This window comes from Nicotiana attenuata, chromosome 6 (genome assembly GCF_001879085.1).
Source record: "Nicotiana attenuata strain UT chromosome 6, NIATTr2, whole genome shotgun sequence".
NCBI classification, from domain to species: Eukaryota; Viridiplantae; Streptophyta; class Magnoliopsida; order Solanales; family Solanaceae; genus Nicotiana; species Nicotiana attenuata.
Genome location: NC_031994.1, coordinates 73,244,371 through 73,261,718, shown reverse-complemented (window position 1 = coordinate 73,261,718; position 17,348 = coordinate 73,244,371). Strand labels below are relative to the sequence as shown.

The 17,348-nt window shown below is 42.1% G+C and overlaps 1 protein-coding gene across 1 annotated transcript; it reads right to left on the bottom strand.

The window, feature by feature from the left end:
* On the bottom strand, positions 2,738-3,145 carry LOC109228401 (RNA-directed DNA polymerase homolog; the record flags this gene model as incomplete). The annotated part of the gene is made up of 1 exon (XM_019393538.1): positions 2,738-3,145. A coding segment is annotated over exon 1 (408 nt), but the record flags the coding sequence as incomplete, so codon positions are not given.

Here is a 17,348-nt window from a genome sequence, read left to right as displayed (position 1 = left end):
ATCTGAAATTTTGCACACACGTCACAAATGACACAACGGACCTACTCCAATTTCCGAAATTCCATTTCGACCCCGATACCAAAATTTCCACTACCAACCGGAAAATGCCAAAATTCCAATTTCGCCAATTCAAGCCTAAATCTACCACGGACCTCCAAAATACATTCCGATCACGCTCCTAAGTCCTAAATCACCTAACGAAGCTATGAGAATCATAAAAACCAAGTTCCGAGATCATTTACTCACAAGTCAACTTCCAGTTGACTTTTTTGACTAAATGGCCAACTTAAGAGACTAAGTGTCTCATATCACTCCAAAACTACTCTAAACCCGAACCAACCAACACGATATGATGAAATCTAGCTGAACAACACATAAAGAAGCAGAAATGGGGAAAACGGGGTTGTAACTCATGAAACGACCGGCCGGGTCGTTACATCCTCCCCCTCTTAAACAAATATTCGTCCTCGAATGAGTCAAGAAACATACCTGAAGCCTCAAATAGGTGACGATATCTGCTCTACATCTCCCGCTCGGTCTCCCAGGTAGCCTCCTCCACGGGCCGACCTCTCCACTGCACTTTCACTGAAGCTATATCCTTTGATCTCAACTTTCGAACCTGACGCCCCAAAGTAGCCACTGGCTCCACATCATAAGTCAAATCACCATCTAACTGAACCGTGCGGAAATCCAAAACATGAGACGGATCGCCAATATACTTCCGGAGCATAGAAACATGAAATACTGGATGCACGCTCGACAAGCTAGGTGGCAAAGCCAGCTCATAAGCCACCTCCCCAATCCTTTGAAGTACCTCAAAAGGCCCAATGAACCGGGGACTCAATTTACCCTTCTTCCCAAATCTCATAAAACCCTTCATGGGTAAGACATTTAGTTGAACCTTCTCTCCTGCCATGTAAGACACATCACGAACCTTCCTGTCAGCAAAACTTTTCTGTCTCGATTGCGCTGTACGAAGCCACTCCTGAATCACTTTCACCTTGTCCAAGGCATCCTGCATCAAGTCTGTACCCAAAAGCCTAGCCTCGCCCGGCTCAAACCAACCAGCTGGAGATCTACATCGTCTCCCATATAAAGCCTCATATGGAGCCATCTGAATACTCGACTGATAGCTGTTATTATATGCAAACTCCGCGAGCAGTAGAAACTGATCCCATGAACCTCCAAAATCAATGACACAAGCACACAACATGTCCTCCAATATCTGAATAGTGCGCTCGGATTGCCCATCTGTCTGAGGGTTAAAAGCTGTGCTCAACTCAACCTGAGTACCCAACTCTCGCTGTACGACTCTCCAAAACTGCAAAGTAAACTGAGTACCTCTGTCTGAAATGATGGAAACTAGAATACCATGCAGGCGAACAATCTCTCGGATGTATATCTCGGCTAACCGCTCTGAAGAATAGGTAGTACACACAGGAATGAAGTACGCGGACTTGGTCAGCCGATCCACAGTCACCCAAATAGCATCGAACTTCTTCAAAGTCTGTGGGAGCCCAACTACAAAGTCCATGGTGATTCGCTCCCACTTCCACTCTGGAATATCTAACCGCTGAAGCAAGCCACCCGGTCTCTGATGCTCATATTTTACCTGCTGACAATTGAGACACCGAGCTACAAATCCCACAATATGTTTCTTCATTCTCCTCCACCAGTAATGCTGTCTCAAATCCTGATACATCTTCACGGCACCTGGATGGATGGAATACCGCGAGCTGTGGGCCTCCTCCAGAATCAACTCCCGAAGCCCATCCACATTGGGCACACATATCGGGCCCTGCATCCTCAATACTCCATCATCACCAATAGTCACATCTCTGGCATCGCCATGCTGAACCCTGCCCTTGAGGATAAGTAAATGAGGATCATCATACTGGCGCTCTCTGATGCGATCAAACAAGGAAGACCGAGAAATCACACAAGCTAAGACCCGACAGGGCTCCGAAATATCCAACCTCACGAACCGATTAGCCAAGGCCTGAACATCAACCACAAGAGGTCTCTCCCCAACAGGAATATATGCCAAAATGCCCATTCTCACCGCCTTCCTACTCAAAGCATCGGCCACTACATTGGCCTTCCCTGGATGGTACAAGATAGTGATATCGTAGTCCTTTAGCAGCTCCAACCATCTCCGCTGCCTCAAATTGAGATCCTTCTGCTTAAACAAATGCTAGATGCTACGATGATAAGTAAACACCTCACAAGACACACCATACATATAATGCCTCCAAATCTTCAATGCGTGAACAATGGCGGCCAACTCTAGATTATGAACGGGGTAGTTCTTCTCATGGGGCTTCAACTGACGAGAAGCATAAGCAATCACTCTACCCTCCTGCATCAACACACACCCAATAACAACTCTCGAAGCATCACAATACATTGTATATGAACCTGAAGCTAAAGGCAAAACCAATACTGGAGCTGTGGTCAAGGCAGTCTTGAGCTTCTGAAAGCTCGCCTCACACTCATTCGACCACCTGAATAGAGCACCCTTTTGAGTCAACTTGGTCAAGGGCAATGCAATAGATGAAAATCCCTGAACGAACCGACGGTAGTAACCCGCCAAACAAAGAAAGCTGCGAATCTCTGTGGCTGAGGACGGTCTGGGCCAACTTTGAACCGCCTCTATCTTCTTCGGATCAACCTGAATACCCTCATTGGACACCACGTGCCCTAATAAAGCCACTGAACTGAGCCAAAACTCACACTTGGAGAACTTTGCATAAAGCTTCTCCTTCCTCAACCGCTGCAATACCACTCTCAAATGCTCCGTGTGCTCCTCCTGACTACGCGAGTAAACCAGAATATCATCAATGAACACAATCATAAACGAGTCGAGATAGGGCTGAAACACGATGTTCATCAAATGCATGAACACTATTGGGGCATTGGTCAACCCAAAAGACATCACAAGGAACTCATAATGACCATATCGGGTCCTGAAAGCCGTCTTAAGAATATCCGAGTCCTTGATCTTCAACTGGTGATACCCTGACCGGAGATCAATCTTGGAGAACACCCTCGCTCCCTGAAGCTGGTCAAATAAATCATCAATACGAGGCAAAAGATACTTGTTCTTGATTGGAACTTTGTTCAACTGCCTGTAATCAATGCACATCCTCATCGTGCCATCCTTCTTCTTCACAAACAGAACCGGTGCACCCTAGGGCGATACACTAGGCCGAATAAACCCCTTATCAAGGAGTTCCTGAAGTTGCTCCTTCAACTCCTTCAACTCCGTCGGTGTCATACGATACAGTTGAATAGAAATGGCCTGCGTGCCCGGCACCAGGTCAATACCAAAATCAATATCTCTGTCTGGTGGAATGCCCGATAGGTCTACAGGAAACACATCGAGAAAATCTCTCACTACTGGAACAGAATCAATACTAGGAGTCTCTACACTGGCTTCCCTCACAAAGGCTAAATATGATAGACAACCTTTCCCAACCATTCACTGGGCCTTCAAAAACGAAATCACCCTACTGGGGACAAAATCAGTCAAACCTCGCCACTCAATCCGTGGCACACCCGGCATGGACAGCGTCACTGTCTTAGCATGACAGTCCAATATAGCCCGACATGGAGATAGCCAATCCATGCCTCATATCACATCAAAGTCCACCATACACAACAACAAAAGGTCCACTCAGGTCTCTAGACCCCCAATAGTCACCACACACGACCGATATACCCGGTCCACAATAATAGTATCGCCCACCGGAGTAGATACATGAACAGATGAAACAAGAGACTCACGGGGCGTATCCATATAACGAGAAAAATATGAGGACACATATGAAAAGGTGGAACCAGGATCAAATAACACAGAGGTATCTCTGTGGCAAACTAAGACAATACCTGTAATCACCATATCCAAAGCAATGGCGTCTGGTATGGCTGGGAGGGCTTAGAAACGGGCCTGACCGTTACCTGATTGGTCTCCCCCTAGCTGACTGACCCCCACCCCTAGCTGCCTGGGCGGGTGGTGAAGTAACTGGAGCTAAAGTCGAGGGCTGACTCCTCTACTGAGATGGACCCTCAAGAAGACGAGGACACTGCCTCCTCATATGTCCAAACTCTCCACACTCGTAACAACTCCCTGGCGTGAGAAATGGGGACTGAAGGGAACCCCTAGCACCGGAATGACCAGTAGAAGGACCTAGCATGGAAGATCCCTGAACTGATGGAGCACGGGACGAACTCTGGGCTGGTAGGGCACTAAGTGATGAATGACCCTGATGAGAACTATGAGAACCATGGCCCGATGATGCCCCATGATGAACTGGGCGGGCTGACTGAGCATGTCTGAATGGACGGCCTCTGCCGTGCTGAAACTGACCTCTCGAAGGAACACCACCAAAACTACCAGATCCCCAAGGCCTCTTGGCCTCCCTTTCATCTCGCTCCTGGCAACGAACTGACTCAATCTCGCGGGAAATATCAACAACCTCCTCAAAAGTAGCACTTGACACCCTCTCTCTGGTCATGAGAATCCGAAGCTGATATGTGAGGCCATCAATGAACCTCCTGATCCTCTCTCTATCCGTAGGAACCAACCAAATAGCATGACGAGCTAACTCCGAGAACCTCATCTCATACTGCATCACAGTCATATCACCCTGACGCAACTGCTCGAACTGCTTGCGTAGCTCTTCCCTGCGGGACTGTGGCACATACTTCTCCAAAAAGAGAGCGGAGAACTGCTGCCAGGTAAGGGGCGCTGCACCAATAGGACTACGCTCTCTCATAAGCCTCCCACCAAGTGAAGGAAGCTCTAGAAAACTGAAAAGTAGTAAATGCTAACCCGCCGGTCTCCACAATACCCGCAGTACAAAGAATTCTGTGACACTTGTCCAAGAAACCCTGGGCATCCTCGCCCTCTGCACCACTAAAAGTCTGACGTTGTAGTCTACCAAAACTTTCCAATCGACGCTGCTCGTCCTCAGGTATAACTGGTACTACAAAACCCTGAGCAGGTGCAACCGGCTGGGCTGGTGGTGCCTCCGGTGTCTGCAATCCTTGAACAACCTGCTCGGGTGTGCGGGCAGCGGGAGTTTGAGTGCGTCACCCGGCCTGAGAAGTGGCTGCTGTAGTAGAAACTGCGACCGCCTGAGCAAGGCTAGTGCACATGGTCAAGATCTGAGCGAAGGTCTCCTAAAGACCCGGAATAACAATAGGCACATCGGGTGCCTGAGTTGGCCCCGCTGGAGCATCCCCCACTGGAATCTGATCAAGAACTGGGGCAGCTGGTGGATTTGCAGGTGCTGCCCCTCTGCTGTACGGGCTACACCTCTGCACCTACCACGGCCTCGACCGCGACCTCGGCCTCTAGTGGCCCCAATTGGTGGTCGTTCGTCCTAACTGGAAGCATGTGTCCTCACAATCTATGAGAGACTAGAATAACAGAAGTTTAGTACTAGAATCAACAGATTCGCACGACAGGAATTTCAAGAATGTGAAGTTTTCCTAAAGGTTCTACAGCCTCCCGAGGATAAGTATAGACGTCTCCGTACCGATCCGCGAGACTCTACTAAACCGGCTTATGACCCGTGAGACCTATGTAACCTAGGCTCTGATACCAACATATCATGACCCCAAACCACCCCGGTCGTGATGGCGCCTATCATAGTACTAGGCAAGCCGTTTTAACATAGATAACTAAAAGGTCTTTTGCAAATTCATTTTTCCAAATCAGTTATAAACACAAGTCTTTCATTTAATATAACAAAATACGCGGAAGAAGGAACAAAATACGCAAAATACATCCACACTACCTGATCCTGGCATCACTAGTCATGAGCCACTAAGATACTGTCCAGTACTGTCTACTCAATACAAGAAGAAAAGACTGAAATAAATAACACTAAGGGTAGGAAAGAGAAGGGCAGGGCTGCGAACGCCATGCGGCTACCTTGCTATCTCCGTAAATACTCAGAAGCTGCTGAAAGCTCTCACTCTGAAGCTGTGGCACCTGGATCTACACACAAGGTGCAGGGAGTAACGTGAGTACGCCAACTCAGTGAGTAACAAAAGTAAATAAAGTGTGAGTGCAATGACGAGCATTTAAATCATATACATAATCTAACATAAAATCTCAATGGAAATATCAAGTCAAATTCATAGTTCAATTTCCAAACAACTCGTAAAAACTTCAGTTTCAATGAAAGTTATTTAAAACATTTGTTCAACACATTTTCAATAGAGGCTCAGTATAAAGGAGAGTGAAAACAGATAAACAAGCCCCTCGGGCTAAGCATCGCTCATATATGTATACGGCCCCTCGGGCAGCCTCTCAGTCACTCGTGACTCAACTCTCGTCAATCAGAACTGTCACACAGTACTCCCGCTCAATAGATATCTCATAATAGTAACCGCTGCGACATGCAGCCCGATCCATAATACATAGTCGACTGCGCTCACTGGGGGTGTGCAGACTACGGAGGGGCTCCTACAACCCAAGCGCTATATCGCTGCGGCGTGTAGCCCGATCCAATACATATCGCTATGGCGTGCAGCCCGATCCAAATACATATAAATATTGTTGCGGCATGTAGACGGATCCATAAATATATATATAACCCTCATCATCCGGCCCTCTGCCTCTCTTAGTCATCAACCTCACAGCCACTCTGGCATTTCAGTGAAAATCAGGGAAACTCAGCCCACACAACTTTCATATATTTAAAATAGAGTAATGAAACTGAATCAAAAGTAAGCAGGTAAATATCATGACTGAGAATATGCTTTCGAATCAAAACAGTATGAGGAAAGTAGTAAAATACCCATGAGGGTTCAAACAGTTCGGCACAAGGCCCCAAACATGGCATTCAGCCCAAAGAGCAGGTTCATTTCTAAAGCACATAACTATCATATAGAGATTATCAAAATAAGTAACTCTACAGTTACTACGGGACGGACCAAGTCACAATCCCTACCGGTGCACGCCCACACGCCTGTCACCTAGGATGTGCGTCACCTCATTTATCAAAACATTACGAAATTCCGGGGTTTCATACCCTCAGGTCTAGATTTACAATCGTTACTTATCTCAAACCGGATGAAATTCTACTCCGCGATGCCCCTGCCTCTCGACTCGGCCTCAACTCGCCCCGAATCTATCCAAAATCAGAATCATAACTTCAAAATAGGCTAAAGGAACAAAGCCCACGCAAAAATAATCAAATTACATCAACAAATCCCGAAATTGGTCAAACCCGACCCCCGGGCCCATGTCTCGAAATTCGATAAAAATCACATCACTAGACTCCTTATCCACCCACGAGTCTATACATATCAAGATCATCAAAATTGGATCTCAAATGGCCCCTCAAATCCCCAATATAAACTCTCCAATTCCAAGCCCTAATTCTCCCATTTTAACCCTTAAATTCCACTAATTTCATGTCTAATCAGTCAGAAATCACCATAAAATCGAGTATTGAGTTCAAAAATCTTACCTCCAAGCGTTACCCTTCGAATCCCTCTTCAAAACCTCTCAAAAAGCTCCAAGACTGTCTCAAAAATGGTGGAAATGAGCAAAAATTCGCGAAGGGAAGCTCATATACTTTTTGACCCATGGATTCCGCACCTGCGGTCCTTTTCTCGCTTCTGCGGTACCGCTTTTGCGGTCTACCCAATCCATCCGCGGTTTTCACTTATTTCCCTTCGACCGCACCTGCGCCCGCCTACACGCACCTGCGTGACCCGCATGTGCGCAACATCTACCGCACCTGCCGGTTCTGGCCTTCTCGTTTGTTGCCGCATCTGTGGCTGTTTCATCACTCCTACAGACGTCACACCTGCGGTTCCCACTCCGCAGGTGCGGTTATGACACAAACAGCAACTGAAGCTTCTCAATAACCAAAACCAAATTCCGACAACCTTCCGAAATCACCCCGAGGCCTCCGGGACCTCAACCAAAAATACGAACAAGTCACATATCACTATTCAGACTTATACCAACCTTCGGAACACTCAAAACAACATCGAAACATCAAAACACCCTTGGATGCAAGCCTAAGGATTCCAAAACTTCCGAATTCCGCAAACGATCAAAAAGCCTATCAAACCTCATCTGAATGACCTGAAATTTTGCACACACGTCACAAATGACACAATGGACCTACTCCTATTTCCGGTATTCGATTTCGACCCCGATATCAAAATTTCCACTACCAACCGAAAAATGCTAAAATTCCAATTTTGCCAATTCAAGCCTAAATCTACCACGGACCTCCAATATAAATCCCAAATCACCTAACGAAGCTATCCGAATCATAAAAACCAAGTTCCGAGATCATTTACTCACAAGTCAACTTCCGGTTGACTTTTCCAACTAAATGGCCAACTTAAGAGACTAAGTGTCTCATATCACTCCAAAACTACTCCAAACCCGAACCAACCAACACAATACGATGAAATGTAGCTGGACAACTCATAAAGAAGCAGAAATGGGGAAAACGGGGCTATAACTCATGAAACGACCGGCCGGGTCGTTACACTTAGTTGATTTAGAACTCTTAAATATTAGGAAAGCTTTTTGATTTTACAATTTTATCCAATGTAAAACATATTTTTAAAGGGTAAAAAAGGCAAAAGACATTTCGCTAAGGACCTTCGTGCTTTTAATATAGTAGTATAGATATACATAAACAAATAAGGGGTCGTTTGGTATGAGGTATAAGAAGGTATAAGGGTGGTATAAAAATTTAATACCACCTTAATACTCTGTTTGGTTAGCAAACCAGGTATAAATTATCCCGGTGTTAATGTTGACACTGGGATAACTTATACCTTATAGAAGGTGGGGTAATTAGCACCGGTATAACTTATACCTTCTTCTTAAAAATTATGCAATTGTCATTCTTAAACAACATACCAAACAATGAATAAACAACAATCCCAGCCTAACTTATCCCAATATAACTTATACCCTAATTTATACCGGTATAAATCATATTCCAACCAAACGACTCCTAAGAGAATTAGCCGGTACCATTACGGGATGGTGGCTGTCAGAAAAGTACCTTATGGATTATTTTGGTTAATTTTTATTTTTGACCAAAAAAGCAATTAAATACTGACAACTCCTTTAATTTGGAATAAATTTTGGGCCCACCATGACTTATTTGACTTGAAAATTTATACATTTTCCTTTGGAGAATTTAAATTTGAATATAGGCATGGCTGTATATATTTTTGAGATAAATAAATTTGAAACTTGATGTCACCAAAGTGACCCCTCTTGTGGAGATTTGTTTATTTTGAAATATAAAAGATAGTGCACATGTAACCTATATGAATATTGATCGGCCCAAAGGAAGGTTAATATTAACAGAACTTTCATTTGCTTTTTGTGGAAATAAACACGTGATTATTTGGTTTTACGTTTGAATAATAAATCGGTCCAAAGAAAGATTTACTACTTGACATGTTCTTTATCATCAATGTTAGATTACTATGCTAAGATATTACTTACAAGTTACTATTTTATACAAACATGAAATATTAATAGAGTGATTGGTATCTTGAGATGGGGTTTACTTTTACTCAAATTGGTATACTCTTGACAAGTATGATTTCAATGAGGTATCAAGGCAAAGGTAACATCAGGGAGTATATCATACAAATGTTTCATCTTGCTTCTAAGTTGAAAGTATTTAAGTTGGACCTCTCTGAGGACTTGCTAGTACATTTGGTTTTGATATCCTTTCCACCACAGTTCAGCTAGTTTAAGGTGAGCTATAATTGTAAGAAACAAACTTGGTTTGTAGATGAGCTCATCTCACACTGTGTTCAGGAAGGGGATAGACTGAAGTAGGAAAAGATAGAAAATGCTCACTTAGTCGTTGTGCCTAAGTACAAAAGAAAAGGTTGCCTGAACTATCGAAAGTTTAATGATGATGGTAGTCGAAGCAATTGGAACTTTTAGATTATTGTTAAGAACTAATTTTATTTGAATTTGAACGATTTCTTCGTTCAATGAACCTTGCATGTTAATATAACTGGTGATAAAGATGAATCAAGCATCCAGTAGTCAGCTTCTTTATGGTGCGTGATATTAGATCATATCTCTAAAGGAGAATTAAGAGACTTATGTCCAATAATATTTTCTATCCCCTTAATTTTTCAGAATTTTTATCCCACTACTAAGGCTACTTTTTCCACTAATTGAGGTTCTTTGAGGATGTTGAGTTTGCGGGCGGGGGTGGGGGGTGGGGGGGAGGGGAGTTAAGGACTTTGTCTTTGAAGAGGAACATATTGACATCCCTCTAATTATTATTGTCAATTCTTAGGAACAACTTTCTATACCTGACATTATTCAAGAAGCAAATTCGGATCAAAGACAATATCATTCAACCCGTCTTTCAAGAAGTAGTTTTCAAAGGACAAACTCTACAACCTCAAGAATAAATTTATAAAAAGAAAATTATATATGAACTTAAGAAAGTATCTCATTAATAGTATTACTAATTTCTTCAAGTTATTATCTCATTTGGTTTCGAGATAAATCTTGTTAGTTATTGTATATACCACAAGTTTAGTAGGAGTAAGTATATTTTTTTTATTGTCTGATGCATGTCAACTTTGTTTGCATGTGAATATCTCATTTAATTTAGGGATGTTAGGCAGACATTTAAATAATTTATAAACTTATCTTTTGAAAGCAACTTAAAGGTTCAAAAGGTAATTGTAGAGAACAAATATTCTATGCTCATATAAAGAAAGTCGAAAAAAGTTAAAGATAATCAGGTATTCAGATATCAACTTCACTAGATGCTGATATAATATGACATACTTGGTTGATGAGCTATATAAGGAAGAGTGTTAAACGAACACTCATAGCTCTTTTCACCATGGCAGTTAATTTATAACATATTATCTGGCATCTAATTATGGAATATGACTGCAAGTTTTTTTCATTGGCTGGGAATCTATGGATAAAGTTGAAAGGACACTTAAGTTATTTTGTGACAATAAGCTAGCAGTCTTGTATTCCAATAACAACAGAATTCGGTAAAGTGAAAGCATTGACATAAAGTTCCTAGTTGTTAAAAAAAGAGTTTAGAGTGATTAGGTGTCTATAGAACATATTGGTACAAACTCTATAGTTGTGGATCCACTTACTAAGGAATTACCACCCAAGGTCATTCATGGGCACATTGCTCATATGGGTGTCATGTTATTTAAGAATATTCAGTTTTAGTAGGAGATTATAACCATTTAAGTGTTCTTTGACACAAGTCGGCTTTCTGTTAAGGTTTCAAGTTCTAGTTTTAGTTTAAGGATATTTGAGGTTATTTATGCAGAAATGAAGTATTCAGTTTATTTTTCACTCTGACTTATTTTTCAGTTGGACCAGTTTGAAATAGGCATGCTTGGATCATATAGCATGTAATTTTCATGCTACACATCCATACTTGATCTATGTCATTTGGTTATGTTGGTATTCGTGATTAGGGACTGTTTAGTTACGACAAATATAATAAAAGTCGCCTTGGTCCAATATTGGCATGATTAATGGACGGGATTGTTCGGCGGCACTTTGGTTTATGATCGCAAATATTTTTGAGCTCATGAGGTGACATGCGATTATAACGCTATATATATATATATATATATATATATATATATATATATATATATATATATATATATATATATATATGTGTGTGTGTGTGTGTGTCGTCCAAGTGGGAGATTGTAAGTGTTTATGGACTTGCACATATATTTTGTATTAAGAATAATTATATGTTGGTTGCTATCGTTAAAAGGCCGATCCAAGTTGAAAGTGATCTGCTAAGGTTAAAAGTTAAATGGGTCTATGAAACACCTCCTAAAGTATGAGGTCTTATGTGTAGATATCCGGATGTAATTTCTAATTTAATGATAGGCAAAATTAGAATTACGTAAACTGTGTGCATCAATAAATAGGGTTATGGACCCCAAATCAGACGTAGGATTTTTTATAATATCTCATCGTTGAAAATGTATGAGCCGCCATCTGTGCAATTCCTACGTCTTGGTTTGGAAGACCACTAACCGCAAAGATGGCAAGTTTCACCGGTTCCCATAGATTCAGGTACGCTTCCGTATTTAGTTTTATTCTTGATGATTTGACATGATAGGCCTTGGGTAAAAGATGACGGTGTTCATCTTAAAGTATTTTTGGTTCTAACATATTATCCGCTGGTTAACCTATTTTTTTTATCCGTATTAAGTATGGACCGGATCGGATAATTTATCCGTTTTGACCTGTCCTATGTCCGATCCGACCCACCCGTTGGCCACCCCTAGTAGTAATGAAGGCCTCAAGCTCAGTGTTTAATGTCGTTGCTTTCCAAAATCAATTTATTGGAGGCCGTTGAACAAAGAAGCGATGAATGATTTTTTTATCCGGACACGATGTTTATATTAAACCAATAAATGTAAGATTTGTATTTTTCAAATACACTTATCACTTAAGTTTCATGGTTGAATGATATGTATTCTCACTTTAACTTTTACCTTATAAAATTAGTTTTTTTTTTTGATTTGGTATCAGTTTTTTACCGAGCGATGCCAATTAGAAAGGCTCTTAACTCTCTCTCTATATCTATCTAGCTCACTTTTTAAACTAGATCTTTTGGCCAAACTTCTAAAACTAGCTTATTTTAAAAAGTGCTTTCCTCAAAAGTGCTTTTTAAAAAAGTACGTTTGATGAGAAGAAATTTGTGTTGCTAATTAATTTGAAAAATATTTTTGAGCAGCAATTAGTGTTTGGCCAATCTTTTAAAAAGTGTTTCTAAGTATTTTTTCTCAAAAGTGTTTTTCTAAAAAGTACTTTGGGGAAGAAATTACTTTCTACTTTTCAAAAAAAATGATTCTGCTTCTACTCAAAAATATTTTTTTCCTTCTAAAAGCTTGGCCAAATATCTTAACTTAAAAAAAAAATTTTGACCAACAAAAAAAAAAATACTCGTACATACTTTTGGCTAAAAAAAAAGCTTGATCAAACAGGTTTTTAGTTTGATAGTTCTTATGAAAATTACGGATCCAATGCTGGTGTCTATATAGCATATGGTAGGAATATATAGTAGTATGTGCCATACTTAGTGATGAAGGAAGTCTTTTCTGGATCATCCGGGTTCGTTCGTATTTGGTTGTACCTAGAGTAGGCATCAAGAAAACTGAGGATCTCGTGGCCGGCCGTGGCATTGATCATGCGATCGATTTTAGGCAAAGAGAAAGAGTCTTTGGGGCATGCCTTATTTATATCTTTGTAATCCACACACATTCTTAGTTTGTTCCCTTTTTTAGGTACTACTTCTACATTTGCTAACCATTGCGGGTATTTGACCTCCCAGATGGACCCTATTTTAAGGAGTTTTGTTACCTCATCCTTGATGATGGCATGCTTGATGTCGGACTGGGGTCTCCTTTTTTGCTTGACCGGATTGAATTTTGGGTCCAGGCTCACCTTGTGAGTAGTGATCTCCAGCGGGATCCATGTCATATCAAGATGGGACGAAGCAAAACAATCCATGTTAGCTATAAGAAATTGAATGAGTTTTTTCTTGAGCTTGGGAGTTAACCCCGTGCCCAGGTATACCTTTCGATCGGGTAAATGCTCGATTGGTACGACCTGCTCGAGCTCTTCAAACGTTGATTTGGTAGCGTCGGAATCATCGAGAACTATAAAGGATTGAGGAACCCTGTAATCATCATCTTCGTCAGTCCCCTGCTTGTTCGGTTTGGTCGAGGCTGACAACGGTGATTGCTAATTGGCTTCCTGTTTTGCTTTCGAACCTGACTTCTTTGTCGATGAGAGTGTTGATATCGGAATTACTTCATCAATGAAAAATATCTCCTTTGCTACGGGTTTCTCCCCGTAGACCGTCTTGATCCCTTCTGGTGTTTGAAATTTTAATACCTGGTGAAGGGTCAAGGGCATAGCCCTCATGTTGTGGATCCATGGTCTCTCGAACTAGGCGTTGTACCTCATGTCCCCTTCGATCACGTAAACTTGGTCTCCTGGGTGGTTCCGGTTACGTTTAACGGTAACGTTATTTCTCCCTTAGTAGTTTCGCAAGCCACGTTGAATCCGTTTAGCACTCGGGCCACAGGCACGATTTAGTCCTGTAGGCAGAGTTGCTCTATGACCCTCGATCGAATGATGTTGGCCGAGCTACCTGTATCAATTAACTCACGTTTAACTCGAGTTTCATTCATGAGTACAAATACTACCAGTGCATCATTATGAGGCTGCCTGATTCCTTCTGCATCCTCGTCGTAGAAAGATAAAGTTCCTTCGGGTACATAATCCCGGGTCCGTTTTTCCCTTGTGATTGATACTTTGGTGCGCTTTAACATCGAACCTTGAGGAACTTCGACCCCTCCGATGATCATATGAATGATTTGTTGAGGTTTGTCTTGCTCGTTTTGTTTATTGGAATCCCTATTTTTGAAATAATTCTTGGCCCGGTTGCTTAGAAATTCCCGAAGGTGCCCGTTGTTGAATAACCCGTCTACCTCTTCTCTCAATCGTCGACAATCCTTCGTTCTGTGGCCATGGGTGCCATGATATTTGCATATTTGGTTGGGATCGCTTTGGGCTGGATCCTTTTGAAAAGGCCGGGGCCATTTGGTATCTTTGATGCGTCTGATAACCGATATGATGGCAGCTGCATCAACGTTAAATTTGTACTCTGATAATCGTGGTGCCTCTTTATGTCCGATAGGTTTATCGAAGCCGTTCTTGCTCATGAGCCCTCGAAAGCTTTGGCCTCGATCACCTCTCCTTTCATTTCGTGCAAAATTTTGCCCAGATCCGCTGCTCCCATGATCTCCATTATATGGCTAATATCAATCTCTGTTCAACCTCGGTTCTCGGTCAATATCCCTCTTGATTCTTTCGACGGGTATGATAGGATAAACAGACCCGGAAGGAGCCCCAAGTTGATCGTCTTTGACCCTGATCTTTGATTGATACCGATTATGCACATCGACCCAAGTAATAGCCAGGTATTCTATCAAATTCTGCTTCAACTGCTGTGAAGCCACTGAGCTTCGAATATTGAGTCCTTAGGTGAAAGCTTGAACATCCCAATCATCAACGACCGGTGGCAAGTTCATCTGTTCCATTTGGAAACGAGACACGAATTCTCTGAGCATTTCGTTGTCCTTCTGCCTTATCTTGAAAAGGTCCGACTTCCTGGTTTCGACCTTGATGACCCCGGTGTGTGCCTTTACGATAGAATCTGCAAGCATATAAAATGGGTCAATAGAATTAGGTGGTAAATTATGGTACCACATCATAGTTCCCTTTGACAGGGTCTCTCCGAATTTCTTTAGCAAGACAGATTCGATCTCGCCATCCGCTAGATCATTCTCTTTTATAGCACATGTGTAAGAGGTGGCTTGCTCGTTCGGATCGGTCGTTCCATTGTATTTAAGAATCTCGGGCATGCAGAACTTCTTGGGGATCGGCTTGGGAGCCGCGCTCGGGGGGAAAGGTTTTTGCACGAATATATTAGAGTCTAGACCCTTCAATATCGGTGGTGCCCTCGGGATTTGATCGACCCCGGAGTTGTAAATTTCCACCTTTTTGTCGTTTGCCTCAATCTTATTTTCCCCCGACTCTATTCATTTTGTCAGTTCTTCGAGCATCTTCATGATTTCAGGATTGGTTTTCGATTCTTTCTCGTTCAATTTCCTTGAATCCGATTCGACCTTGTGTACAACTTCCTGGGACAGATCGAGCTCGACCCTACTCGGTGGGTGATTCTGGTTTAGGAGACGCTATATCGCTGCCTGCGGAGCCTACAACATTTCGAAGATCACCTGTAGGCTGATTCCGCCATCTTCGCCGCAATGTGTGCTTTGAGCGGCTGATCGAACATCCCCACGGACGCTGCCTTCGGGATCGACGGCCAAATTTGCATTGATGGCTACATGTGAGCTGACATCGATTGGATCTACAGCCGGAACTCCATCGAGGCCAACCAGGGGTACATCGTTCCCTGGTGCTATGTTATCGTTTTCGCCGTGGTGGCTGAAATCATTGTCAACGTGTAGAGGTGTTGATTGAGAGTTTGACATTTTGGTCCTGGAATCAAAGATACTCCAATGAATAAGTGTAAAATAGTGTGTGTTATGAAATTTTGTACCAGGTAATCACTATTATCCTTAGCACCACGGTGGGCGCCAAACTGTTGACCCTTAAAATTGGATAACAATTGAATTTGTACACGGTTTTAAGGACACGTGATATAACTTGATATAAGTTAAGAAAATAGATTAATATTGAAATTAATGATAAGAAAATAAATGCAAACCACCAAATTGAATAGCCTTAGTGATAAGTGAGGATTTTGACTACTTATTAGTGCCTCTTAGCTTTCGTTTTAGTCCAATTTTGATTGTGTTCCCGAAACTAATGAAATATGCCTAGTTTCAGGAATATTACAAAATGAGCCTCAAAGATGAAATCCAACTCAAGAAGGAGTGATCTAAACTCAAGGACAAAAAAAGACACAGAAGCTTAAAGTGCGGACAACAGAATATCATCTCCGGCCGCAGATTGAGCAGAAGAACCTATTAGAGATCTGTGAGAAGTGCAGTCCGCACATGAAATGTGCAGCCGCAGAATCTAGGCAAGAGCTAAAGTTCAGAGAACATGCATATCAATTCCAACAAAAGTGCGGACCACACAATTATTGTGCGGCCGCAGAAGATCAGCTACGTGGCCGCAGTTACACTTGTGTGGTCCGCAAAAGAGCCATGTACAACCGCACTCAGAAATATGCAGACCGTAGAAAGAGAGAGATGCGGTCGCGGTTCAGAATTGTGCGGCCGCTAGATTCCAATTCTGTCAGGCTGAAGCAAAGTGCGGACCGCACATGGAATTGTGCGGCCGCAGAACCTCCGCAAGGGCATTGTTGTCCGAAAATTCTAGCTATGTATAAATAGAAGGGTTTTACCTTTTTAGGTTAAGTTTGGACATCAGCAGCCATAGTAGACATTTTTCTTTACCCTCATTAGTAGTTTTTGCCATTTTGAGCTTTCTAAAGATAGATTCATTATTTTAATTATCAATACGGGTTAATTATCATTTCTTCTTCTATTTCTTCTGTTTTATGCATGAGTAGCTGGATTCTCACTAGGGTTGTGACCCGACCCTAGAGTGTAAACGTATGGGCGTTTGGTTCATTGCATGTTTATGGTTGGGTGTTTATGATTTAACCTTGTTCTTGCTTTTAATTGTATAATTAATGGTTGCAAACATTAGTTCATGCTTATTTGACTTTGTCTCTAATTGAGAAAGAGAGACATAGTCT